This window comes from Haemorhous mexicanus, chromosome 3 (genome assembly GCF_027477595.1).
Source record: "Haemorhous mexicanus isolate bHaeMex1 chromosome 3, bHaeMex1.pri, whole genome shotgun sequence".
Classification (NCBI taxonomy): domain Eukaryota; kingdom Metazoa; phylum Chordata; class Aves; order Passeriformes; family Fringillidae; genus Haemorhous; species Haemorhous mexicanus.
In genome coordinates this window covers 81,613,057-81,641,020 of record NC_082343.1, presented here as the reverse complement: position 1 = coordinate 81,641,020, position 27,964 = coordinate 81,613,057, and the positions used below count along the sequence as shown (strand labels likewise).

The 27,964-nt window shown below is 39.5% G+C and overlaps 2 protein-coding genes across 8 annotated transcripts in view; one reads left to right on the top strand and one right to left on the bottom strand.

The window, feature by feature from the left end:
• RARS2 (arginyl-tRNA synthetase 2, mitochondrial) overlaps positions 1 to 16,163 on the bottom strand; it is a 29,504-nt gene extending 13,341 nt beyond the window's left edge. The window contains exons 1-11 of one of the 4 annotated variants that reach the window (XM_059842490.1): positions 16,011 to 16,163; positions 15,276 to 15,349; positions 14,534 to 14,636; positions 11,654 to 11,737; positions 10,242 to 10,339; positions 9,098 to 9,153; positions 7,472 to 7,555; positions 3,973 to 4,049; positions 2,384 to 2,539; positions 1,198 to 1,304; positions 503 to 598 (exon numbers count right to left, since the gene is read on the bottom strand). In XM_059842490.1, coding sequence (XP_059698473.1) covers positions 503 to 598; positions 1,198 to 1,304; positions 2,384 to 2,539; positions 3,973 to 4,049; positions 7,472 to 7,555; positions 9,098 to 9,153; positions 10,242 to 10,339; positions 11,654 to 11,737; positions 14,534 to 14,636; positions 15,276 to 15,349; positions 16,011 to 16,049 — 974 coding nt within the window. In that variant the 5' untranslated portion in view covers positions 16,050 to 16,163. Of the gene's footprint in view, positions 1 to 502; positions 599 to 1,197; positions 1,305 to 2,383; positions 2,540 to 3,972; positions 4,050 to 7,471; positions 7,556 to 9,097; positions 9,154 to 10,241; positions 10,340 to 11,653; positions 11,738 to 14,510; positions 14,637 to 15,275; positions 15,350 to 15,674; positions 15,802 to 16,010 lie in introns of those variants that run through there. The other 3 variants (XM_059842489.1, XM_059842492.1, XM_059842491.1) reach the window with 3 other exon arrangements.
• An 81-nt stretch (positions 16,164 to 16,244) lies between these two features.
• Positions 16,245 to 27,964, top strand: part of ORC3 (origin recognition complex subunit 3) — a 35,244-nt gene continuing 23,524 nt past the window's right edge. For 3 of the 4 annotated variants that reach the window (XM_059842483.1, XM_059842481.1, XM_059842480.1), the window contains exons 1-7: positions 16,245 to 16,385; positions 18,576 to 18,630; positions 20,366 to 20,463; positions 23,994 to 24,138; positions 25,388 to 25,492; positions 26,246 to 26,400; positions 27,346 to 27,482. In XM_059842483.1, the coding sequence (XP_059698466.1) occupies positions 16,362 to 16,385; positions 18,576 to 18,630; positions 20,366 to 20,463; positions 23,994 to 24,138; positions 25,388 to 25,492; positions 26,246 to 26,400; positions 27,346 to 27,482 (719 nt within the window). In that variant the 5' untranslated portion in view covers positions 16,245 to 16,361. Of the gene's footprint in view, positions 16,386 to 16,646; positions 16,838 to 18,575; positions 18,631 to 20,365; positions 20,464 to 23,993; positions 24,139 to 25,387; positions 25,493 to 26,245; positions 26,401 to 27,345; positions 27,483 to 27,964 lie in introns of all 4 variants that reach the window. The other variant, XM_059842484.1, reaches the window with a different exon arrangement.

Genomic DNA, 27,964 nt, shown 5'->3' with positions numbered 1-27,964 from the left:
GCACAAAGAAACTGTTAAGGCTTCCATTTTAAAATACCCATGAGGAATTTTAGGATGCTGATGAGATAGCTGAAAAACAGCAATAAAATTGATGTTACAGCACTGGTGGTCCACTGAGTCAATGAAGGCAAGGCTGAACAAGCAATTTTTTCCTGTATCACACCATCAATAAACATTTTAAGCAAAGGTCTTTTTAAAACCTTTATTATATTATTAACTTTATCTAGTTACTAGATCCAGAGAGTCCAGCTTCATTTTCAAAGTTAGTAGCTGGAGAAAGTATTATTATTTATGCAAAGAGGAGATTTACTAATATTACTTAGGGGGAGGAAAAGTATTTAAAAGCCATTTTTATCCCATCATAGTTACATTGCTGGTTTCACTTACAACCATCCTAGAAATAAAAAAATCTTCATAATCCATGCCATCAGTTATCAATGTGCTGATGTTCAAAAGTTCCCTGGCAGAATGACTGGCAAGGAACACAGATGGGCTTACTTGCCTTGTTATATAAAGAGATGTCCCATCGCTGCGCATGACAGTGGAAACTGTCGAGAGGTCTTTCTTCTCAGAGAGATCCACAATTCCTGTCCCTTTTCTGTAAGTCAAGGGAAAATACTGATGGCACTGCAGGCTATCACACAGGGGAGTTCAGGTAAGACTGAGGTCAGAGACAAAACCAAGGCCTCTTGCCACAAGCTCCCTTCCCTCTAGGCAGTCTCATTCCTTTTCTTTGAATGACCATCTCCTTTAAGTCTTTTTGATGTAAGTTTGCTGTCACCACTGCTGATGCCAGGGAGAAGCCTGTCACATTCTGGTGCATTCCATGATAACAGCTTCCATCCCACTTCAGCCAGGCACCCTTTCATCAAGGTAAGGATCTCATTTGACTCTGCTCATTAAATGGCACACAGAGCTACCAAACCAATCAACAGCCTAAAACACCATTAGGAGTTGAACACTGTCATTGTACCCAATTTGTCAAGGCCAGTCTTCTGTGCTAGTCACAGAAAAGGAAAATGTAAATTTTAGCTGTGACTGCACAAATCCTGATGGTCTTCTACTAGAACAGCTACCAAAACTACATAAAGAAAACTCTTCCCCTCAGATTATGTACAAACCTCACTCATTTTATCTTGTTTGAAGTGCAACTGAGATGTTAAATAAAGTGCACCAACAGACTGAATGAGTTCATACATTGTTTTCTGAAGGAGTCCTTTATCTTCCAACATCTTCAGAACTTCCTGGGCCTTCTCTTGGTAAAATGACTCTCCAGAATATTCATCAAAGCTCACTCCTAGACGCTGAGAAGTTACAAGAATATCAAAGAAGGGTAATAGTGTTAATTTGAAGAAAAATAATTAGCCTAGATCTTAAGTCAGATGATAGGTCACAGATCAGATACAGTGCAAAGATTAATGTTATTCCAGGAAATGTCACTTCGCTGTTAAAAGGAAAGGATGCTTGGATTTTGATTTAATCTATTTCTGCATTTGAATGAATCTCTCCCTGAGGTGAATATGGTGTTCAATGTAACATTCATGAGAAATCAGACATAAACTGGTTAGAGCAATTCATACACAATTCTGAGGCAAGTCTCCTCCTTGCTGGGCTGGAGGTGAAACCAGTGGGCTGCAGAGGAGCTACCTGGACATGTAAACCAACCCTATTTTAAAAGGATGCTAAAAGGAATTTTAAAAAGTAAAAGCTGCTCACAAACATTGCTGAGCATACAGAAATTAAGGCTGAGGGTACATGCAGAGGAGACAAGATGACCTTAACTGTCAAACCTGGTCAGTTCATCAGTTCAATACTTTTTTGTTTAAATTAAATTGGGAGAGAAGGACCTAGCTGTACCAGTCATCATGTGATCAGCGATGGGTGACCTTCAAGTTGCAGCTGCATACACAGCCCAGTACCTAATTACCTTCAGAGGCCAGCTTTCCACAAGAATTATCAAGTGCCTCACTTAGGAGATCTTAACTTAAGAGTACTTTCTTGGCTCCAGTGACATGCTTCAGGGAAGAAGTTAAAGCACAGCCAGGTTATCTGGATTATAAATGGTTTCAAAATTTTTAAGGTTAACTTTTAGGTCAGTGGCACAAACATGTCCCATGAAACAGCAGACACTGGCTCCACTCATGAGATCACAGTGTGCAGCAGACAGCTGTGTGTTAGCTCAACTCCACCTGCAGGGAACTCCTGCTGCTGTAATGTTTCACACCCAATTTAATATGCAAAATTACAACATTAGATCAGAAATGTGAAAAGAGTCATCTTCTAACAAAATTTATTACATGGAAACATTTAAATTTGGTGGTTGTTGCTGACTTCAAAGATAAAGCAAGACCAAGCAATATTTATGATTCTGTATGATTTGTACCTTATAAATTCGGGTGTATTCCTCAATACTGAGGTCTCTAAACTGCTTCCAAATTGACAACACCTGCTCATCATGTTCCTCCAGTTTTCTGAAGAAATCCTTAGCCAGCTTTTTTGTGTTTTCATCTTCTGCTGCTTTGTTAATCTGCACATACACCTAAAACATGAAACTGAAAATGTTGAAGTAGTATAATCCTCTCCTCCAATAAAAACAGTTCTAGGAGAACAATACAATTTAAAGATTACATTTTTAATATCAAAATTTTAAAAGACTTGTTAAAGCAACACATTCCCCATTTAAAGAAAGAATGAATAGCCCAATAGGAAAATGTGCAGCTTATCTTGAAAGAAGACTAATGCCCTAATTCCTTACTGCTGCCACTATTACCCTCTACATCCTTGAAACAACTGCAGCAAAATATGGAAGAACTAATTTATGCATGGAAGGGAACCTATCACAGACTTTTAAACCACAGCCACATCTTCAGAGGACCAGAAAATTGACATTTATGGCAACTGCACTGCCTAAAATTGAGACAGAAGTTGAAGCAGCAAAATCTTTGATAGACTCAGTATTTTACAAGTTTATATTCATAGGAAAGATTGATTTCACACATCAGCAGAAAAAGCACCACTTCAAAACACATCTCAGTTTTTGATACAGCCAGGCATACAGCTGAACAAACACTTAAAAATTGGGAATAAATGAGAAACTAATTTGGTCTCCAACAACTACTGTCTCAGAATCTTTTGCATCACGACTGAATACTGTTCTCTACACTTAAAGGCAATTTTTTGAAGGTCACAAAGCCTATATGCTATTGCAATAGCTGGTATTTTGGAACTTAAGTGCAAAATTCAAGCATAAAAAAATTAAAGTTCTAAGAGAGGACTGAAATCATAAATAAAAATGATGGACAGCGATGCACAACCCCAAAAATATGACTGCTTCTTGTTTTCTCTTTAAATCAGCTCTACGGCTCTAAAAAAACTCAGTGCTGAGAATCTATCAGCTTAAATCCACAGGGCTCAGGGATGAGGGAACAAGCAGACAAAGAAGCTGGCAAGCTCAGAAGGAGCCACCCTGCCATACAGACAATCTGACTGACATGCCTTCAGCTGCTGAGTACCCAAGTACTCAAACACAGTTTGTTCCTTTGCCACGAGAGAGATTTGCACAGAACAACTATCCTGTGGCACACTGCCTGACACCAGCATTAGCCCCAGCTCCCATATCCAGCCCTGAGGAGGAAGCACAGCTCAGCTCCGTAGTAAGAAAAGACACCTGAGAGTGCCACACAAGAACCCTGACTAAGCCCCATTAACATGTGACATCTTTTAGAGGATGAGGGCTTGAACATTAGCCATTCTGTCCTCATGGTTACTGGGTCTGTGCAGGTCAGTACGTAAATACCTTACGTGTTTTGTATCTATATCACACACAAAGAACCATTTATGAGTATCAAAAAATCAACAAAAAGCAAATACTAACTCAGATGGTGTCAGGCATGTTTGAATGGAGCAAGCCAACAAACCATTAACCTGTTTAATCCTGGAAAGACAAATCTAGTTGGTCTTCTCTGAACTTACCTCAAAAAGGTGTTGCAAAGGACTAGATTTTAGTTTTTCTTCATTGCCAAAGGATTGGAAACCAACACCCAATAAGCCTTGAATAACAATTACATACAGAGTTAGTCAACAGACCAGAGTATTTTGACAGGTTATTTTTGTAAGTCAAGTCTTAACACTAACATTTTAAAAGAATATAATGGTGTATGCTACAAAAACAAAATCAAAAGCATAACCTATTATTCCACTGCATAACCACCACCCCCCACTACAAATATAACAGCTAGAAAATTGTAAGAAATACTATGTTGATTCCTCATGAAAGGAATTTGTGTTTCTAGACTTGTACAGGCAATTATCCTTTACACAGCAACAAGATGTAAATGAGAAGCCACACAGTGGAAACTGTCCAGCAACAGAACATGCTCAAAAATCCTTGTTTTGCTTCCTCCCTTATTAGTATCATCATTTTAAGGACAATATGAACTGGGATACAACACAGAATTCCTCATATCACTCATGCAATGTTTTCAAGGAAAATTTTTGCTGCCTCTTAGAATATGCAGCTTTTTGTGAGCATCCAATTTAGTTTCAGGACTTTCCAAAAGCCATCTAAAAGGGAAAGAAATCCAAATCCCAATCTTCTTGTCTAAATGAAAAGACCCCATTAACTCCTTCAGTAATGCAGCAATATTAACCCATCAGCCTTTCAGATTATCTGAGACTGACTTTAAGGCCAGCTTATTCCTCTGAGCTGACAAGGACCAGGACTGATGTAGGAATAGGTATGCAGGTAGCCCTTTGGAAAACTCTCTGCAACTAAAGAAATAGCACTGTCTCAAGAATTCCCTTCTTAGAAACACTGAGTACAGAAGAAGGCATGGCAGAATTAAAGAAGAAAAACAGGTCAGTTTTTAGGAAATAAAATTAGATTTGTATTAGTAATCCTATTGAAAGGAAGTTTAGTTAAGGACAGCTTGTTCTATGAGCAATCAGCAGCAGGTTTCCTAATGATCTTTCATAGATATTAGTGTACCTAAACATTCCACTATTCAGTGCTGACCTCACACTCCAATCTCCAGCACAACAGTCAGTCTTTATTCGACCCAAACACATTCTTCCATACATTTTTTGTCTTTCCCATATCATCCCCAGACCTTGCTACACTCACCAGTTAAGGGCAAGATGCAGCCCATGTTTGAACTGATTCTGACTTAGAGGTGCTGATTGGTTAGCCAGCAGGTTAAACACAGAAGTTAACTTTCTCTCCCAGAGGTCAACACATTGTATTTCTACCCTTACTGGGCTGCCAACTGTCATAATGCCAAAAGAAATTCATTCTCATGGAAATATTTTTCTTTGCCAGACGTGGCTAAAGTTGCCCAATGGGGTCAAAATTTATTAGGAGCAGAGTGACAGGAAGACAGATGGACAGATAGTGTGACTGCATATGCTTTGTTACCTTAGGAAACCTGCCCCAAAACTGCCTAAAGGCTGAGGGCCTCTGCTACGTTTCAGGAAAATATATTTTCAATTCTTACATTTTAAGGCCTCTGACAATAGCAGTTGTAAAACCAGCTGACAGATCATTAATTACAGCACTGCTTCTGAGAAAGGATCATTACAGTAATACTGCTATGCTATAATTCTGTGAAGCAGGACCATTATTTGTTATAATACTGCCATATATTTGAGCTGAGCGAGGCCAAATAGAGGGGAGTACCTACTTTGAAAAAAAATAGTCAGAACTACTAGGTCAGAAGCTTGATTCTAAGAGTTGTGTGCTGCACAAATGGCACACATGTAAGTAACAGGTACTGTGATCATTGTATCTTCAGGAACCTTTATATTAAAATACAAAAAATCCTTGATATTCAGACTTCAGAGTGCTACTTAGTATCTTCAAAGGCAGACTGAATGAGGTCATCTGAGAAGCCTTTTATCCACACAGCATTTCACTGCTTAACTGTCATTGCCACATTCATTATACAATAGCATAGTGATAAAATTATGTCTAAGGGGCAAACATGAATGAAATATGCAAGTATGAAATTTACTCAATTTTTGGTGAACTCATTCTGTATTCAGTTCTTATGAAACAAATCATAAGCGAAACAAAGCTCTGCTACAAGCTACAGTTTCATGCTATCAGCTACAGAAACATGATCAGGAAAGACAAGCTGCAGGGGACATAGTTTAATAAAGAATGTTTTATGAACACTCTCACAGTCCTGAGAATGTTACACTGCACTGTCTAAAACCCAGGAACTTAGTCTAGAATGACAACAGGTAGAACTGAATGTATTTTAGTTATCAACACTTGTGAATCTGAATATAAAAGTGGAGTGAAAGTAGGGTACTGACTTTAAATTTTTAATCCAATTCTGTTCATAAAATTGATTCCTTGATGTCCCCAAAACCAGCAGTACCACTGAAACTGGAGGGGGCAGCATAAGGGCTGCAATAACCAAAAGTGACCACTTGACAGACATTGCCCTTTGTGCTTGCCAGTTAAACATCAATAAGTGGACAGTTTCCAGAGCCTACTGCAAAAGAAGTGGGGATTTCTATAGTTTTTAGAGGTGTACCATGTTTCAAGAATGAAGAAGTGGGCATGATTGCCTTTTTTTAAATGCCTAAAAATATGCCAAAACCAGCTTTTTGGGAGAAATTGGAAAAGGAGAGGAGCATATAGATCAATTTGAAATGCAAGATTAACAACAAAAGTCAGCAAAGCTGTGAATGCTATGGATGGGGCAGCTGCCATAACAAAGGGATAGCTATGGATCCAGCAATGGGGCATAAATGATCTCTGGTGTGGCAATAAATATTAAGCCATGCATCCTCAGGCTGCACTTGAAAGGACTTTTCAGTCCCCACTGCTCTGATGATTTCAGAAGAGATGGGGGTGCCTATGTGTGTGCATACTGCACTGACAGTCTTCCAGTCCCTATTCACTTGCACAGTCTCCATCTACACACCTCTCTTCTGCTACACTGAAGCTGAATATTTTGGGGAAAGTATAGAGATATTTCTAAAGATATAAACTTTCTGGGCCCCAATGTGCCAAAACATGGTTGTTGTGGAAATTAAGCTCTATGAATAATGAGAAAAGCAACAACAGCAACAAAAACAACAAAAAAAAAAAAAAAAAAACAAAAAAAAAACCAAAAAAAAACCAAAAAAAACCCCAACAAAATCCAAACCCAAAACCCAAACCAAAACATATAACCCCCAAACTACACATTTAGTCTGAGAGAGGAGCTACTGAGGGACAGTTGGATAAAATTGGTCCTGTTATTTTTTCAGCATAAGTACAGGTCATACTGCTGATGGATCAGTCTGGATTGTTTTGTTCAGATTTTTTAAGGAAATGAAACTATATATTACCCCCACGGAAACAAGATATTCCTTATGAACACAGAGTGAATCCAATGGGTTGACAAAAACTGAAGCTGGAAACCTGGACCATACTATGCAGTAGAAAAGGGCACAGCATAAAAAAAATATTGAAACATACCAAACTGCATGCCCCAGTCACCAAGGTAATTTATTCTCACTACTTCATGTCCCAGCGCTACTTTGAGATTTGCTATAAAATTCCCTGGTAATGAAACAAAAATGATATTATTATTCAGTTGTAGGCAGTCTCTCATCCCTATGGAACAGTTTTCTGGTTTTGTATAACCTGTATTCAAAATGAAGAGGAAAAGCAATCAGATGGAATACTCCACAGGATTTGCTAAAACACCTGACAACTGAAAGCAGCAGTAGCAGTAACAGTAAAAAGCAAGTTCCTTTCTGAGCAGGAAAGGAAAAGCTGTGTATCTCAACAGTGCCACAAAATGTCTCACACAACAGGGACAGAAACATACACAGGTGGATGGATGTACATGCACATATTGGAAAGCATAAGATCACAAATGCCACAAAAAAGTGGCATTATACACAATTCCATCACAGTCAGGCACCCTCATACCAGGTTAGGCAAGCACTCAAAACTGACAAACTGCTGTTAATTGTGATGCTAAAAAGAGAACATCAAGTCCTGAATCTTCATAGACTGCTGGAGCAGTTCTGAGCTCTGCACTTAACAGACTATGCTCCAAACTTGCCCTATCATGTAAGGACATATAAATAAGTTCCATCTGCTCTTACAACAAAAACCCTTCATCTCTCTCCTGAGCTTAGTTATAACCTTAGAATTACAAAGAAGAAATACCCACATCCCTTCCTCTATTTTCCTGTGCTTTAAGGGTACCTTTTAATTACAATTCTGTTGTAAAGGATGCAGAAAGCTCTCTCTTCTCGTGTTGTTATAACACCACATTATAGCTTGCAGTTACTTCCAATTCCATTCTCTGTAGTTAATTAATTGTCTTACTCTGGGACAAACATTGCTCTACAGAACTACTTCTGAAAGTGTTTTTTTTTTTATGTAACAAAGGATCCAGAAATGGAACATAAAAAACCCCAACATACATCACTTCACTCAATTATCTGTCCATGGAAGAAGCAATTACTTTACATAATTAATAACTATAAATAATTAAGTATAATTTAAAAACTGATACATTATTAGACACACAGATTTTGTAGGATCTTCTGTTACAACCTACTAGTTTTTATTGTGAGATCAGGAAATGAGGGACAAATACATTTTTCCATATACCATTAGAGCACTGCAGTAGAAATTTATTAATTATTCTATTAGAAATTACATCAACTATCTCAGTAATACTGGCATAAAGTAATTAGCATATAAAAGCAAGCTTTTTGCAGGACAGCCACCAAGACATAATGATCTGAGCTGCTCTGCAGTCCAGTACAAATTGAGAATTTAAAATTCAAAGGACTCTCATAACACCTCAATGAAAACTGCCTTGGGTGTCTTTGAAGACCAATTTTAAGCTACTTCACTTAATATTCACAGTCATAAAACTAGATTATGTGTGACTTAATAAATCTGCCAGCAACACACCACGCTCTTTTCTTCCCTGCATAATGAGCAGAAAGGTTTTAATTAGCAAGTGGAGCCTGATGGGGCCACTCACACCCAAGGAGGGAGATGTTAGCAGTGCTCCCCTGCCCAGTGAGGCAGGCAGACAAAGCAGCCCTCCCAGGAAGCAGGGAAATGCACACTCACCTACTATGGTGGAACGCAGATGTCCTATGTGAAACTTCTTGGCAATATTAGGGGAGCTGTAACAGATTTTAACAAATAATGTTTGTGCAGTGGACAAAACTGACAGATCACCAAGTTAGAAGAATTCAACTTGTGCATCTAGAAGAGCTGAAATAAAAGCTCCATTTTCAAATCTTCCCATAAGATTCCCTGATTAGCTTCTGTCCTAGACAGCAAGTTTTCCTATCCAACCAGCTTTCCCTCCAGTATCAGTTAACAGACAGTGTTGTGGTTAAACCACCCCACAAACAACAGAAAAAATCTAACCAAAGCCCAGTTGTGCTGGTGACAAAGAACCAAAAATATCTTCTCACTTTTTACAAGTTTTGGACATAGGGATCATTCTCCTCATGTCTTTTCCAGAGATAAACCAGGATGAGAGATTTTGTGTACAAGGATCAGTAACCAAAATCACATCTTTCCAGCAATGCCCATCCCCACAAAGAAAAACAACCAAAAAAACAACTCTCTACAGAATTGTTTGCCCAGATAACAAAAAAGAAAGTTCAGCTATGAAAATCCAACCTCCAAATTAAAGCCAAGTTCTTACTTTCTGCGACTATCGAAGCCTGCACAGGGAATATTACTCAACAAAAATATCTATACATAAAAAAATGTGAGTCAGCCACTTTTTCCATGAGTAGGTGACAATCAATAAAATTGCACTGGAAGAAGATTTTGGGGGCTGCAATTAAGAAATACCTGCCTGCTTTAACAAGTCAGGGAAGAAGGTATTAAGGTGCAAAAAGAAATTCATTAGTGCCTGGAAATACAGATTTTTTTTTTCTTCATAACAAAATAAAAGGAAGTTTTCATAAAACTGAATGCTATTATGTGTTAAATGAGAATATTCTTAATGGAGGGCTATGTAAGGTATGAACTCCTTAAATACCAAAAACATGTTCTGGGAAAAAGCCTCAAATCCCTGAATATTATTTATATTCTACTTGGTGAATATATCAGCGTGTCAAATACAACTAAATATAATACTGGTTAATATGGTTTAACACCACAGGCACCACACTTTACAGCAATGAATATCAACCAGAAAATATCAACCAGCAGACACAGCACTTGTCTCAAAGGACCCCTCAGATGTGCTTACCTGAACTCAATCACTGCCTTTTGTCTGGGGACTGTAGAGAAAAGTTCACTTTTTACTCCATACTCTGAGCCATCTTCCCACACCTGCTGCAGCACAGTCTAAAGCACAATTAAAAACAAAACAAAAAAAATTCCACACAAAAAGAGTTTCATCAACAGAAGGCATTGCCAGGAAAACTGTTTGCCATCCACAAAGGAGACTGATCCCACATCCTTTATTCACATTAGTAATTAGATGGCTGGTTTGCCAAGCAAGCAAGGTCTCATAAGCAGATAAAAATGTCACTGACTTTTAAAAGCTATACCTGATCAAATAAAAAATCAAAAAGAAATAGCAGGCAAAGTTCTGGTGAAAATTAAGGCTGAATTTTGTGAAAACCTTCTAGTGCTTTAGTGCCAAAGAAAGCCAACTCTTCCACCCTAACATGTCCAAACAACTCTTCTTTCTCTCTCCCACCTGCAAGTCTATAAGGCCAGTATGAAAGATCTGTACTAAAATATGTCTGCTTTGAAAGTCTGGAGGCTGCATAAAATACCTTAAAATATTCCTCAAGACAGTTTGTGTGAGTTTTGTCAGTAATGTGCTCATAGCACCGAGTCAGCCCCTACATAAACTGAAATGTGTAATGTCACACAGGCCAATGCAGCACAGACCTAACCTGTGAAGCTGTATGAACTGGACAAGCTTCCTGAAGATAACAGAAGCCTTTAACAAAGTGAAATAAAGTGGAAATCTCACTTCATTCAGTGGAAATTTTTCTCATTTTTCTCACTCAAAAAGATCACTAAAATTTTTCTGCAACTGCTTTTTTTTAAAGAAACAGCATCTAAAAAAAGCCTATAATTCTGGTTTTATTATGACCCCTAAGAAAGCAAGCTAGACACATACACAAAATCGACTTATAGACCTATTCTCTAATAGCCATTGGCTTGGTTACAATGTATATGTATACTTCAGTCAGGATATTGAGGAATACATCTTCCCTCTGGGATTTTTTCCCTTGATTTTTTTTTTCCCCCCAGCAAAGTGTGTAATGAAAGATCTGCTGTCAAATACTTCTATGTCAGATAAAACCAAGAGTATTTACAAGATGAAAACTCTTGAGTTGTACACTGTAAAAACTCAAAGTAGATGTAAATAAGCCTGCATTTTAAAGCAGAGAGAGAGATGAAACTGAAGAGTTATGATTATTAGTGAACAGTAGATGCATTGTTTCCTCAGAAGAGGAAACTTGCCTGAGCCTCATTTCAAATTCTAGGCCTAGATAACAAATCACCAACAGGGATCCTCAGAAAACTTGTGAAGGACAATTTTACATAGAAAATTCCTCCCTAAGACAACAGTAGGCATTCTATAGTTTTATACTGAGAAAAGTTTTTTTTACCTTAAAGCACTTGAAAGACACTACTCACCTTTGCTAATAATTCCCTGTTTATTGTAAAATTCACTGTTCCTGGATCAGCGCTGATTGCACTCACTACTGAATCACATTTTAGCTAAAAGAATAAAACAAAACAAACTTTAAATGAAAACAGGTGAACTGGAAAACTGTCATTCAATTCACTGTGAATATTAATTTAATCCACTGTAAGCATTAAATGTTATTTATTTGTTTGAAGCAATCATAAAGGGATAATCTCATCAATGCTGTTGGAAAAGGGACAATTTTATTATTTCCCATTCATGCTTAATAAGCTCTGAATACAACTCAGCTTGAAATGCCACACATATGTTCCACTTCAGACCCTGCCTGTGCACAGCCTGCACTTCCTTTTGATTGGGAGCAGTAGTTGAACTCTTTGTACAGACAAAAGCTGAGATACATTTGACAACTTACACAGTAGCTGCCAGCACTTAAAAAAAGTTAAGTGACAACATTCTGCGGCACAAAATAAAGATATTAAAGGTCAATTTATTAAAAATTTCATTTACAATTTCTATAAGGCACATGTCTTGAAAATTCTGAACCTGTAAGGCATATTTGGCCAACCAACAACAAATATCAACAGAAATTTGGGTCTTCACAGGCCAAGAGCTGTGAAGGATCTCAACCTGTCAAGTTTGAGAGTTTCTTATTAAACTCGTTTTCAAAGTTTTTCATAGTCAAGAAGTAGTCTAAAAAAGGAAGAAGAGGGATGGAAAGCATATAAAAATATGACACAATCACCTTCTCACTAGGTCAGTAACTATGAGAGAGGCAAGCTACACTCCTGCTGAAGCTCATCACCATGAAGAGGAAATTGTACCCCCATGCTAGATCTCTGGCTTAGACAGTGACCTATGCAGGAGAAATCATAGCTAGCTTTGAAATTCTTTTATTTTCACATTCTCTGCTAACAACAAATTCCAATGCTAACTCCCAAGCTACGTGAAAAAAACCATTTACTGTGCTGACGCTGAATTTTCCACCTTACTGTTTTACAAATGGTCCTTTCTATATATGGGGCAGAGAGAGAACAGAAATACCCACTGGACTTTCTCAACAACCTTTGTTCACATAGATGTTTTCCACATAATCTGTCATTTGTCACGTCAGTAGTTTTTAATAAGAGTGCTCATTTGTCCTCTCCACAGCTTTAACCACCTCTTCTCCAAGTGCCCTGTGGTCCTTTAGTAACCAGATGTCCCTGTGCCCAAGGCTTGGACTAGGATGTCACTGTGCAGCACAGAAGCACTAAAAAACCCAACACAACCTCCCCTCCACAAAGAAATAACAATACAAAAATGAAACAGGAATCAGGCAGCCAATGAAATCAAAAGCCCATGGAAACAAGACCTGTCTGACTTTCTAAAAGACAACTTTCAGTACTTCAGAGCACACTGCTCATCTATTGTCTCATGGCCCTACTGTTTAGGCTATTTTAGGCAACTGGAAAAACTTCCATCTTTTTGCCTAACCCAAATACCTGTATTTCAAACACTGTGGCCCATTTCCTCAGAAGTGACTAAGAGCATTCTGTTGAACCTTGGGGCACTCCATCAACTGCTTATCATGACAAAAACCAGTAACTGCCTGCATTTTTCTGTCTCTCTGCTAGTTTTTTGATACATGGTTATATTTTGCTAGTTTATACACTGCTTACCTTCTTTGGAGATGACATGACCACTCTAAACAAGTTAAATGAGATGCATCTCATTTATTCACCACCCAACAAAAAACACTCCTTAGAGAGTATGGATTTTTATTTTCCTTTGTCTAGCTGGCATAGCCTATTTAGTTTGGGGGCTTGTATTGATGGTCTGTTCTTCTTTACTATTAAAATTGCTCCTCCATGTAAAGGCTGTAGGGCTAAATGTTTCAGGATTATTTGCTGAGCCACAAACAATAAAGAAGGGAGGAAACCTGCAGCTTCCTAAACCCTGGGAATAGCAGCTGTTTTTAAAATGGCACACAAGGAAAAAAAAACCAACTTGTTACTGTGATGATACAGTCGTTGAAATAGATTGAGAAGGAGGCTGTCAAGTCCTTGGAAGCTTTTAACACCTCACTGGATTTCAAAAGTCCTCAGCAATTTCATCCAAAACACCTGCACTGGGGAGGATATGGGAACAGATAACTTCCTGAGGCCCTTTCCAATCTGAATTATTTCATGTTTCTAGACAATCTCTCAGTTGTTTCAGAACTTTTGGTCGCGTATCTGTGCATTGTCAGTTCTTCCACCCGAATCTGAATATTTATTTTGCTAGAACAGGTCCAAGACATGGATAACTTCAACACCTCAGCAGCAAAGAATGGCATGAGAAATAGTTTAGCTCCTCACCAGTATCATAACTGGCTTTATTTGTCCCTTTTTTCAGTAATAACACCCCAGCTACTGCCATTTCCTAAACTAGCACACCTAAAAATATTGCTGTTCCAAGAAAACTCAATTTCAAGCTGGTAAGGATTTGAAAGTTAGGCCTGTTTGTCCCAGAGGGCAACTTTATCCATTGGCTTTCCAGAGCTAGGTTTTGCAGTGTGGTTTTCCAAGCTACCACACATTCAACTTCTTCCTCAAGTGCTGGGCAGCAGCACAGGCCTTGGCACACCCTTTAGACACCCACCCAACTTCACCGGCACTGTTTACTTCAAACTGTTTGAAAACAACAATTTCACAAGAACCTTAACCAAAGCTGCTTCTCCAACCTCTGTGAAGATGCTGTGTACAATTACAGTAAGTACAGCCATCAGACTACTCTGACCCAAAGAAATGCTTTCAGAAAGAATACTTCTTTATCTTATTATGCCCCTTACACTTCTAGTCTGTAAGTTCATTATTACATACACACATGTGATGAATTCATGAGCATACCCTCTCAGCAAGCTGCTGGGCTTGAAGATGCAGGTCTTGTGCTAAGTAATCAGAACTGTTTTCTATTACAGAAGCAATGGAGAGCTGGAAATCTGCAACATGCCTGAAAAAAAAAAAAAAAACAAAGGAAAAAACCAAACCAACATCTGAAAATCAAGAAAAAAAATCTGCTGAAATGCTGGAGAGATTTGGCAGATCCAAGCTGACTCTGCATATGAGAAGTGCAACTGCCAAGCATAACCCAGCCACAAAGATCTGAAGATTCATTATATTTACAAAGCTGGACGAGAAGGCTGAACATGACTTTTGCTCTAATACAATCAGAAAGTAGATACGGTGAGAACACCATCTCAAAATAAACAAAAACCATAATCATGAATAAGTAAAATTTACTTGCTAACATTATTGCAACTCTTGAGCAGGACAGTGAAGAAAAAAAAAACCCATATAACTTCACATTGGCTCTCAGCAGTTTCACATTCAGATCATCAGTGTTGAAGCATTTGCCATCCATGCACTGCCAGTAATTTGTACAGGCTTGTAAGCAATTATATTTACTTTGAGCTTTCTTGAAAAAATACAAGGATTTAATTCAATTGAGCTATCTTATAATTGCATTGGTATAAATGGTTTGGGATTTTTCTATTTTTTCCCCTGAAGTTTTGTTAAGCTTTTGCAATAACAGGCATGACATAAAATAATAAAACATGACCAACATTGTAAGAAAAAGGTAAACAACTACCGTTTTTTGGAGACAGGAACTGCAGATATGGACTTTATTAAATTCTCTGGTGGCAGATCCAAAACTTTTGAAAGCTAAATTGAAAAATGAAGACAAAAATGACTCAAGCAAAAAGACAAAGATCCAAGGAAAACTACTGCTCTCTGTTTAAATACTCACGGGGGATGCACCTTTTACACCTGAAATCTAATTTCAGCCCAGGTAAAAAACAGCAAAGACTTCATAACTATTATGAACATTACAATAAAATAGAAACCTAAGATGTGTAAAGGGAGCCTTGGAAGAAAGGCAAGGCAAAACACCACAGAAAGTTGATTTTTTTCTCACGAAGAATCCCACCGAACCCTTTCTGGACTGAAGAAGTCATGGAATGACAGAATGGTTTGGATTGGCAGGGACCTTAAAGACCATCTCGTTCCATCCCCTGCCATGTGCAGGGACACCTTCCATAGCAGGCCAGGCTGCTCAGAGCTCATCCTTTCAGGCCTGGAGCACTCCCAGGGACGACAGCCATCCATCCATCCCTCCCTCCCTCCCTCACTCCGTCCCAATCCCAGCGGGAACCCCAGAGCGCGCCCCGGGAACGGACGGGGCGGGACAGCGCGCGCCGAGCTGCGGGTCGCTCCCACTATGAGCCGCCCGGGCAGGGGGGTCCCGTACTGAGGGCACGGAGGGGACACCTGGCTCAGGGAGCACTCCCGCTCGGCGCCAGCCGTGGGAAGGAGCCATGCGTACCTGGGAAGCAATGCTTCTCCGGAAGGAACCTGCTGCCATAGCCACACCGCCCGGCGGAAGTTCCAGGGCCGACCCTTATCCCCCCCGCCCCGCTCCTTTCCGCCCGCCCAGGGGCGGGCTGGGCCGTACCATTCTCAGGCTACAGGGGGAGGAGGAGGCCATTCGTTGCGCTGGGGGCGGAGGAACCGCGCGGCGCAGCGCAAGGAGGGCTGTACCACTGCTCAGGGAAAGGGGGTGTGGGCAGCGGCGCGGGGACGCGCAGGGAGGTGGGCGGTGCGTCGGGAGCGCGCGTGTGCGGCAACTCCTGCCCCTCCTGCTGCTGCTCTCCGGCACCGGCGGGCGCGGGGCGACATGAGCACGTGCTCCGTATCCAAGGTGAGGAGCGGGACGGAGCGGGGGGGCTCCCCAGGGAGCAGCGCGGCCTGTGCGGGAGCTGGACCCGCGGCACCGTCCGTCCCGTCCTGCGCCTGCTCATCTTCCCGCCTCCTCCCGCCGCTGCCTTTCCCGCCTCCCTGGTGCCCAGGCTCCCGGTTGCCCTGTTCCGCTGCCCGCCCTTCCCAAAGCCTTGCTGGCTCCTCATCCATGCCTGGCCTCGCTTTGCACAAGGCGCTGTTTGACCTCTCCGCGGTCCCACAGGATCTCGGAGTATCCTGGGTTGGAAGGGAGCCACAAGGAGCATGGATTCCAGCGCTTATCCCTGCACAGGGCAGTGCTAGAGTCACACCATGAGTGCTGAGTGACCCCGCAGTGTCACCTGCCCGCTGCCTTCCTTCCACAAAAAATTCCATTTCTACTTGGAGTAAATCTCCGCCAGAACAGAGCCTGGGGTATGTGGCTGAAGGTTTTGTCACTTCCAGGTGAAGTCTGCGGATAGTGCTTTCATCAGAGCGTCAATGAATAGCGAGACTTGAAAAGTTGGAATGAAACACTTAACTTAGTTCATCTCTTGCTTGGTCATGCAGTGAACAACTGCAGTGGTTCACAGCGTGTTTTATCACCAGGGGAAGACTCCTGCTCCTCCCATTGCTTTTCACTGAGTTGTGATATGCAGCTGCCTCCTTTGGTGCAGAAGGCACTGTGCAGGTGATTGCTTCCAGAAGAGAAGTGCTTCCAAACAAACTTAAGAGTTCATCTGAAACAGCTGGATTTCACTTTTGACAATGGCTGTTGCCTGATAGTTTGGCAGTGAATCATGTCCCTTCACCTTGTCTCCTGCATCTTATATGTAATACTTCTTTGCAGTTCTATATTCCAGTTTTATTCCATTTGATTCTCAGCCACATGTGTAGTGGTGTGTAAAAGCCAATGCTTGCATAGCATTCATTGCGTTTGGTTTGATTAAGCATCCATTCTTCTTTTTTGTATATGACTTATACTTTCTGTGGCCAATTCCATTTGTGCATGCTGCAGCACAAATAAATCCATAGAACACCTTTTTGCAGTGGAATTGTTCCAGAGTGTTTAGCACTTGGTAAAATGGAAGGTGTCTGAAGGCATCTCCAGTTCGTGAGGCTGTTTTTCAGAGAGGGTCAATATAAATGTTGGCGTTTTACTGCAATTTCCTATTTGTGGAAGAAAGGAAATAACATGACTGAAGTCACTCAACAGACTGGTGACTGTGATCAAAACTGAACATACCTCTGGTGTTTGATTTTCACTACATCATTCTTAATCTAGTGTCTGAACTATGCTAGGTTGAGTTCAGCAGTCCTTGTATAAGCATCTCCATTGAGAAATACGGGATTGAATCAGTCTGTTTATTTCCAGCACTTAGGTGTTTCCTTCCCCCTTGCTGCAGCGCAAGAACCTCACATGAGAGTTGGACAGTGCAATAACTCTTCAGAAGAGAAGAACTTCTGTAGAGAGGATGGGGGAAGAAATTTCAGATTATCTAGAAGAAAATGAAAAAAATCTTAAAGAACTCAAAGCTTAATACTTGAGTAATGAAGTAGGTCTAACTGGGAGATTACTTCTCTCTACAGGAATTTGTTGGAACAGAGGGTTTCATATGAACCTTTTCCCAGCCATTTGTCATTCTGCTCTGACCACCACATTTTTTGAGTTGGGATGCAGTTCACTGTGGCTTGGACATATAATTTCCTTTTATAAGTGACTGAATAATGCTCATTGCAATATTCTGGATTGAGTTTTCCATTAATCTCTACCGCTCACCTTTTGATTTGTATTTAACTGATACTGTACTGAGAAAACCGTACTGATGTGTCCCCAGGGAATAATTTCCTTTTCATTCTAAACCTCTTGGAGGTTTTGAGACATTTAAAGAATTTGCTGCTGGCCCAGTTGATGGTTGAATTGCAAAACATAGTGGAAAGATGAAAAAATTCCTACCAAGTGTGCTGGGTTACTGCTTCCACTAGTGTTCCAGCTTGAAACACAAATACAAAGGGGCAATATGTAACTTGATATTCTTAAGAGGCTGACAATTCAGTGCAAATTATTGGTTTAATGGAGCGATGAAATAAAAGAACAATAAAGTGGCCTCTGGAGCCAGTCAGATTGATGCTTGTATTGAAGTCTGTTTGGGGTTTTTTTGCTGTTCTCTAGGGCTGCTTTGTGTTTAAACCAAGTACCAAGAAGAGAAGATTGCCTGATAAAACAGGTTAGTGCATTTTTATTTATGTTTCTGTTTTTGAGAGGGGTTAATCCTGAAAGCTTTATCATATCTGATTGAGTTCATATCATGAGTTCTGTCATAGCTGTGTGAGGTTTTCTCTTACTGCTTGATTGCTGAAAACTCATTTCTTCAGAGGAATGCAAGCAAATTATTGGCTAGAGTAAATGCTGGGTTTTTCTCATCTCCAGCAATCAAGATTGTATAGCCATCCTTTTCTTTGCACTTTTTTTTACAAGAGACCTCCTCACCATGCTAGCATAAGTATTTTGCTAACAGACAAACAATTCACCTGAAGGTCTGAATGAGCAATTTTTAAGCACTGGGAGTCAGAAATTATATCCCATCCTTAAATCTCACATTTTGTATTTTATATACAAAATACATTAGGTATTTTGCCTAAGTTTCTTTTGGAAAAGAAGGAAGAAAAGCCATTTGGGCTTCTGTCCACTAGTATTTGCTTTGGATAGCAAATATTTGCTATACATTTTCTCTAGATGTGTATGCACATCTGTTTTCATTTGAGGACCGACTCTTCTTGGAATGAGAAATAATGTATCTTAAATAATTGCTACTTGCAACTCAGTTGGGAAACTTACTGTTTTTATTCCCAAGCTAAACTACTTCTATCATCATTTGAGCTGTCAAAAGGTTTGACAATTTATATGAAAAAGATGGAGAGGAAAGTAATGAGGTCAGATTTTTGTCATTGCAGCAACCAAGGCCTATGCACTTAGACCACATTGAAATTTTACCCCTTACTGGATATTATGTGTTTGTTTTTGTGAGATTAGATATGCTTGGATAAACTACTAAGCATATTGTTCTAGTTAGCAAATGCTATGAGGTGGAAAAATAAATTTGACTGGACTAGCCCTAAAAGAGAGAGGCAGAGCACACGGTTTCACAGCAGTTGGTTAGAGTGGTGTTCTAAAATATGTACTTGGATGTGCATCTGTCCAGTCTGGAAGCCCAGTCCTGTCCAATGGGAAGTTTTAGTTGTGGAACTCCTCTGCATCAATAGTTGATAATACTGTCACACCCCACAAAAGGCCTTTTGAGGACATTTGCACCTATAGTTTGAGTTTTGGTAGTGAAAAAAGGATGTTATGCCTTGATATGTTACCAAATAATGTGGATGCTGGATTTTCTTCAACTAAAAGTCTGTGATCTGTGTAATGAGAGTTGGTTATGTATTCTAGGTGGTTTTTCTTAGGGATACAAATGAGGTGATAGGGGAGACAATGAAAATGGAGGTGGAGGGATGTCTTTCATTTGTCATTTACATACCTGTTTTGGGTGGGTTTCATGCTTTAGGAGATTATGCTCATCGATTGGCTCTTTTCTAGAGATCAAGCCACTATTGGTGTTCCATTGAATGGCAGCCAAGTGGACCCACAAAGCTTTCTTAAACAAGAGCAAGATGATGATGATGATGATGTTTGTTTTTCTTTATTGTTAAAGGCTGTTTGCTCTGATTTAGTCTTTAGCTTATCTAGGACTTGAGATAGAAGCCTCTTCTTTACCTTTTGCCCGCATACTTGGGTAATAGATTCTGCTTATTCCCTTGCTTATTCTACCAAATACCAGCAATTGATTAACTGCTTCAGAGAAAAGTCATCTCCCTGAAATACATATGTACAATTGGGTCCTTTTTTTATTCTCAGGAAAAAAAGTTTAGTTTGAGCTTATTTGTGCTTTTCTTTGCTTTCTATGTTTCCAGCTCCTGATTTCAGATGCACAAGCAATGATTCAGAGGACACTGAGCTACGGTTTGTCACCTGTCAGTCTTTATGGAACCAGATCAAATCTGAAACAGAGGTGAGTCTTGTGCCTCACACCAGAGTGGTGTTTTGCATTTGTAACAGTGCTGCTCGCTTCTTTGTTTCTGGGGATCTTTTTGACCTGCTTAAAAGTGTATGACAGTTAGTTAAAACAATGGGAGGACCAGAAATACTGACTGTCCAGAATACAAAGTAGTAATAATAGATGCATCAAGTACACATTACTTGTAAGCACCGAACTGTACAATTCTGCCACTTCAAGCTGCTGCTTCTAAGCTTCTCTTCCTACTAATTGTCTTCTTTATTAACTCCTGGCATACTGCTGTTTTAGTTCAGTTAATGCCTGCCAGCCCTTTGAGGATTTTAGGCTCGTCTTGACCTCATTGTTCCAGAATTCATACACAGCAGCCCGGGATTCACAATGGATTTATGTGAACACAGCTGCATGGATGTCAAATATGGAATGACACTGCTGCAGATACGGCCTATTGAATTAGTATGGATGGTGTGAATGGGGCCAGAGTTAATTTCATACTGAACTGTGGCCTCCTGACTGTTGTGTGTTACAATCCATGCTGTTGTTGTGTCCCTATAGCCAGCTGGCTTGCATTATGGTATGAATAATTGCTTCCATACAGCAGAGATTTCCTTCCCTCCTCTATTCAGTGTCATGGATTCTGGGCAAGTATTCCATATTCCTCTGCTTGCCCTTGGAGTCTATAGACATTAGGAGAATTTTTTTCCCCAAAGTTTGTTTTGGTATGTGCAGTAGAAGCCAGATGGATATAGCATAAAATCTGGACCCTTGGGCTAAGCTCATAAATTCCTCTAATTTCCTACCCTTGTTTTCTTTGAGGCTGTTAGGAGTTTTCCAGATACTTTCTTCTGGTCTTACTTCTTCTGATGGAAGACAATTCTTCCTATACTGACATATTGATATGAGCATTTTTTTAGAGTTTGAATTGCCTAAAGGCAGATTACCTGAAGTTATTTCTACTGCTACACGGAGAATTTTCTTCATACTGCCTCTGGTGTATCAGTGATATCTTTCCTACTGATTTTTGAATCATCATCCTTTTATTCTACTGTTGGCAAACATGGAGCTGATGGTTGTTCTTACATCTAAAATAGTGTGGTAATTTAGGTTGGAAGGGGCCTTAGAAAGTCTCTAGTGTGAACTCCTCAAAGCAGCACCATCTATGAGATCAGACCAGGTAGGTGAGGGCTTTAGCTAGTCAGGATTTCATTTCTTAGGTGTTTTCAAACCCTGGTGTAGCAAACCTGATCTGTGCCAGAGTACGTGGGGAGTGTGTGCTTGCTGGTTTGGGCTTTTATTCTAGGGGTTCTGCTAGCATGGTAGGGGTGCTTAGCAGGACGTTCTCCAAAGGTTTTGCCAGGGCACTGTTGCCTGGTGATTTTTTGGCAGGCCTTGTGCTTGCGCTGGTGTTATCCTGGTTCTCTGCCTGAGGTGTTCAGAAGAGGATTTGTCCTCCAAGGCACTTTGTTGTAGAGCGCTCTTGGCCTTTGTATATCCTTCATAAACTGTGCTGTGGTTGTGACAGCACCATCTGTCATCTGGTGATGACATCCTTTCATGCTTCTCACAACTAGAAAGCTGGCAGAAGTGTGGCAGGAACTACCCTTTGTTTTTGGAAGGTGATTTTTGGACTTTTTTTTTGTTTCGGTATTGCAGTGTATCCCAGTTTTGACTCCTGGTGTCAGAAGTGACCTTGCAAATGTTCTTATGATAAATCTCATCAAGGGCTAACAGGAACATTCTTCTGCTGTGAGGAGAGAATTTGTTCTACCAGGGTCTGGGCTAGAAACAAAAAAGCAAAGTGCAGGGCTAAAATACAGTAATTTTTCTCTAATATGAAGATAATGGTTGTCAGACCACAAAGCAAATAGTCATGACGAAACCTGGTGTCATGGCAGTTACTGAACTTCCAGTTCCCGTGACTTTTCCAGAGTGAGAATGCCATGGAAGTAAGTGACTTGGTCACTTGAGATGCAGAGCAGCCTGGTGAACTTTCTGGAACATTATTAGAACAGTGCTAGTAACAAAGTTGTTTTGACAAGGAAACCCTGATGTATTTTAGAAAAGCTAGGTAAATGTGTAATGCTATGGCAGACTGAATTCCGTTGACACAAGTGCACAATAATATATACTGTAATCATGCAGAGTAAAAATTGAGGTTCTTGTTAGGTCAGCTTAGCAAAAACAATAGTGATCACTGGAAGTATAGGGTTTGATGGAATCTGAAACAGAAGCTCAGAGGATTGTTAAAGAATCTGTGGTAATACAGGAATTGTTACAATGGTGTTATAATGCTGATGATATAAATTCTTTCAAAAATGTCATGTTACAATTTGTTCTGAGTTGCAAAGGATTTATCAGGTGGGAGTTCAGAGCTGCACAATCAACATCAGAAAGGCCAGAAGAATATTCCTCAATGAGTGGAGGATGAAAAGACTAAAATTACTTTGTGTACAGTTATTTAGAAGACCAACAGAAGCTCTTCTGTGTTATGGAAATGGAGTTCAGGCTATTGAGCAGGCATCATGTGCAATCTCCTGGAGATGTGACCGTCACTCTCTGTTAGTGGCCTCTTCAAAGTGGCCTTTGCCACTTTGCTTAAAATCAAGTTCACGGCTGTGTGTGTTACTTTTTGTTGCTAATAAATCTTGATGATGATTTTGTTTGAAACAAGAGTTTAATCTTGTTTCTAACATGTTTGTTCTAGAGTATATATTGATATCCTGAACTTCAGAGTACAGTAGGGTTTTTTGTTTGTTCTTTTGTTTGGTTGTTTTTTTTGTTTGTTTGTTTGATATGCATAAGGCATATCCTGATTTAGGGACAGATTTTCAAAGGCACACAGACAAAAAAAAAAGAAACACAATATACTACTGACATATATTTGCTTTTTAAAGTTTATCCTCACCCCTTTTAAAGTTTTCTCTCACCTTGTTGTATGTTCCTGCTTATAGAGATTGTTGTGTGAAAATCATCCTGAATGTCAAAAGACCGTGTAGCAAACATTGGAGTCATGTGGTTTAGTATTTTTTCCTATAAAACATACTTAATGATTTCCTTTAATACTGTTTTTACTTCTTTCATCCTGAATTAGATTCGGAGGAGCAGAATATTTGCTCTTATTTAGTTCTCTCAGAAAAATGTGTACAGATGTTTTGTAAGGTAAGAAGGAAGAATAGGAATTTCCGTGGACATTGATCCAGCAACTAATTCTACTGGCTTTTTTCTGCCTACATCACTGAGGCTTTGTCAGTATGTTGGTTTTTTTCTCCTTCTTTAAAGCCTGTGGTGTGACAACTCAGTTAAGCTCACTCGTTTTCCAAATTATTCATAAGGCACTTGACCAGAAGTTCCAAGATGGGAGGTGACTGCCACACAATTAAGAAGTTAGTGTGGTTTATAGATGACAGGAAAATTTAAAACCCTGGAGTTTCAAGGGTTAAAGATTATGCAGGAAAGGAGTAGGAAAAGGACAATGGAGTGGTGTTTTCATGTTTTTATAGATCGATTCTCTCTGTGTATGTTTGCAGCAAATACAGGAAAACTTGAATAAGCAGTTGCTTGAAAATCTGGTGAGTTTTTTGAGCCGATCTCATTCTGACTTCCAAGAGAAGACAACAGAATGGACTTGCAAGATGAAGTTCAGAGAAATCCCTACTGCAGCTCTTGTCTTAGGTAATTTTTAACATATTTTTTGTTATGTACATCTGATTAAATCTCACAGACACATCAAAGAAACTTACTGAGTCCCAGCAATTACTCTGAGCAGTATCAGCCTCAGACATGTCAACAGAAGAGATTGGGCGGGGAGAAGGAAGTCAGATAAAACCTCCTTCCCCTTTTGTTTATGTTGCTTAATAGTCCAGTAAGTCAACAACTCCCCTACAGGTCTCTCTTAAGCAGCTGGTAGTGATTTGAGGTTTTTTTGTTTGAGGCACTGGAGATAACTTTGATTAGGTCCCTGTTACTGCCACCAGCATGCTTGGTGGTTTCTGCATCTTAACCATGGGAATTATATAGCTTCTGACAAGTGTTCTTGCAGTGCAACTTTACATGAAGGAAAGTAGTGTCTTTATCTTGGGAAAAGAGCACAGAGGGGAAAAATAGCTGGAGATTAAGTTAGTGAAGTTCTGAAGTCTTTTTTTTTTATTTTCTTCCCTCCTCTTTTCTTTCAGAGGTTTGTACATATAAATCCTAAACCTGATTCAAGGCAAGTTGATTACATTTTCAGTGGATTATTTTAGGGAAATAAAACCAGGCCTGTGACCATGTAGGTACTGACAAAGAGTGGACAGTACTCTACTTTTGTAGGTAATAGAAAGTGAAAAACTTCTGCTTCAAATATTTCTGTGGACAAAGTTCTAAATTGCCTCCTGGAGGGGCTTGTTCTTTTTTCTGTTGATTAAGGATATTAACAAAGGCAGTAAATACTAAGTAGTTCATAGTGAATTCAGATGCAGTTTCACAGCAATTTACAGTCATTTTCCTCTTTACATGAGCCATGAGAGGATCCAGGTATGGATTCTAGAGATTCCAGTATTCTTCTAGAGAAGGTGAATTTCACTTCTTGTCTGCAGGCCTTCTGTGGCTGTGGATGGCTTCTGAGGGATGTTAGAAAACCAGTCCTGCTTCTTGCATGTTTGCATCCTTGGAAGACTTTATTTTAAAAACTCCACCAAGCTATATGATGAAGGGTATTCACAGTGACTCCCTGTTTCTCTTAATCAGGGGTTGTCAACATGTATATCTAATCTTGTGCTAGTTTTTCATCTTTCCTCACAGCTGATGTGATACTTTTCATTCTTTCCTTAAATATTTGAGGTATCTTCTGGGTTTTGTCTACTGTTCAGTCTATTGTCCAATCATTGTGCTCATGAGTCATGGGAAAAATGCCCTTAAAATTTTGTCCTTTTTTTTTTTCTAGGAGTGAATGTTACAGATCATGACTTGACTTTCAGAGGTCTCTCGGATGTCCTTCAGGATAACATTACTCCTTATGTAGCCATGCTGGAAGCCAAAGATTGCCCAGGTAAATACTGCAGTAGTGTAGCTGCTTCTTTTGAATAAGGTATCAAATCAAGTAGGAATTCTAGCTTTTGCCCCTAGATGCAAGAGTAATGGACAGAGGGATCCTGAAGACTTTCCAAAGATTTGCTCAAACCTATGTAAGCAGAGCAGTAATGCCTACTGTATTTTGAGAGGTATCCAGTGCAGTTTAAAACACTATGGATTGAAATGCTCCTTAGCTGTAGCATAACAGTTAAGAACATGCTGCTTAGTGTATTGCATGTTGATGTTGTAGGTTGGTTTTCTTTTTGTTTAATTGGACAGTGGATGTCTGCATTCCACTTTTTAAATGCTTACAGTCACATTATTTAGTGAGAGAATGGGTAGAATGAAATTTTCCCACTCTCCTTGCTCCTTTTTTATTTTTTAAGTAAAAGGATTAAAATCACATGTGGCAACATCCTCAGTTCTGTGGAGTGGCTGCCTTACTTATTTCTAGGTTACTCTTAAGAGCATGTGGCTGGAGCTCAGGTAAAGGTGGAAGACCAACATCTTAACCTCAGTTGTTGCCATCTAGGCAAATTGCATAAAGAGCATGCATATCATTAATGCTTTCAGGAGTATGAGATGTGCATTCTGGAGAGAGAAGGAGAATAATTAGAAATGTGGAAAATAATGAGTAATAACTTTGGGGTAGTTTTTTATAGTACGAGACAGAAAAGTGTTGCCAGACAACCAAATGTCTTTACCACATTTCTAAAAATGTTTTGTGAAGGTATAAAAAATCTGATGCAGAAGCTGATGGGGCAGCTGATGAACTGTGATATAGATGTGGACTCACTGGAAGATGAGGACTGTGTGCAGGTTTCACAGAATAGAGTACGTTGTTCAATGCCTTCTCTTATCAGCTGGTATGACAGTGTAACAAAGGTATGTTGTTGGCGTTTTGTATCCCCAGTTTATCAAAATGCCTGACCTTTAAAAGAAACTTAATATCTCACCTTTGTGTTTAAAACAGAAATTTAATAATTCAGCTTTCTGTGAGAAAAGGCCAAAGGTTAATTTTTAAAAAATAACATGATATTGAGGTGATTTGAATATAATATGTGACACATAGAACCAATGTGGGGTTAGTTATTGATGATGCATGAATGTCAGAATTATGAAACACAAGCAAGAAGTACTATTTTATCATGTGTTTAATTGGGAACTGGAAGCTTAAAATGCAGTATCAGCTTCATGCCAGATGCTTTTCTCCCAGGAGTGCTGAGTTATTTTGTTTATTAAAACAAAACTTTACAGAAGAGCAGCTGTCCAGGGCAAAGGTACTGTATTAGTGCTAATGGGCCATGATGTCATCTGTAGCCCACACTAAATTGGCAAGCAGTAAGGAAATAACTTTCAAAATGTTTTTGTATCTTTGTGTTTGCTAAAGCTATTGAAGTTTTGTTTCTGTCATGAATACAAGTTACAGCTGATTTTCTGATGACTTCATCAAAGCAGTGTGATAAACTGAAGTGTCCTGAGTGCATGCTCTTTTTATTACTGGGTAAAGATAGAGAAAATAAGCAATGCCTGTGTACACAATTCAAATCTCCCTCATTCCCAACACAACTCCACCAGTTCTGTCTCTCAGAGCTATTCTTGTAATTGCTGGTCTGTGTGTTTAAAATATCTTTATTCTTTGTACTTCATGCAGTGCCAAAGAGAAGGAAGAAAAACGGAAAATGGAAGTTTTAGGTGCTAATAATAAATACAGCTCACAAAAAGTCAGTCATGTCAATTTGGAGTACTGTAATATCATAGATATGATTCAATCTTTTTTATTTTGCTGGCTTCTGTGTATTAATGTTTAATTAATGGCTGGCTTTAAAGAAAACAGATTCCGAAACTCCAAGCAAAAAAAGAAGTTCCTCCTCTAGACACTGGCAGTCTCCTCCAGTTGTAGTCGTATTCAAAGACATGGAAAGTTTCACCACAAAAGTTCTTCAAGACTTCATAGTCATCAGCAGGTAATGTGACTTGAACTTTAGTTCTTCCACTCCTTTACCATTTTCTATTTGCAGCTGTTTTGAAATTTAACAGTGAGGCCAGTGAAGTGTTGGAATCACATATTGGTGCTGCTTCTTTGCAGCAGTGATTGAGCAAAAAACTACTTGCTAGGTTTTAGGGGCAAATTGCACTAAAGCTAAACTTCAGGCTGTGAGCCGGAGTGCCTAAGGGCCAGGTTGAGATAAGGAGTGGCTGATTTAATTCTTTACATAGTAGGATTTACTGGTACTAGTTGTTAAAGAATTTATGAATGTGAAACTAAATTTTCAAGATGTCTAGATCTTTTAAAATTGTTTGCAGAGCATATTTTTGTGTGACTGGTGAGGTAATGCTGCTGCTTAAAGTCACTAGCTTACTAATAGGGGTGCATATAAAACTTTCCCAGCTGGCCAGGATTGTAATCAGCAGCTGACTACTTCAGGTGCTCCTGTACTCCTGTACT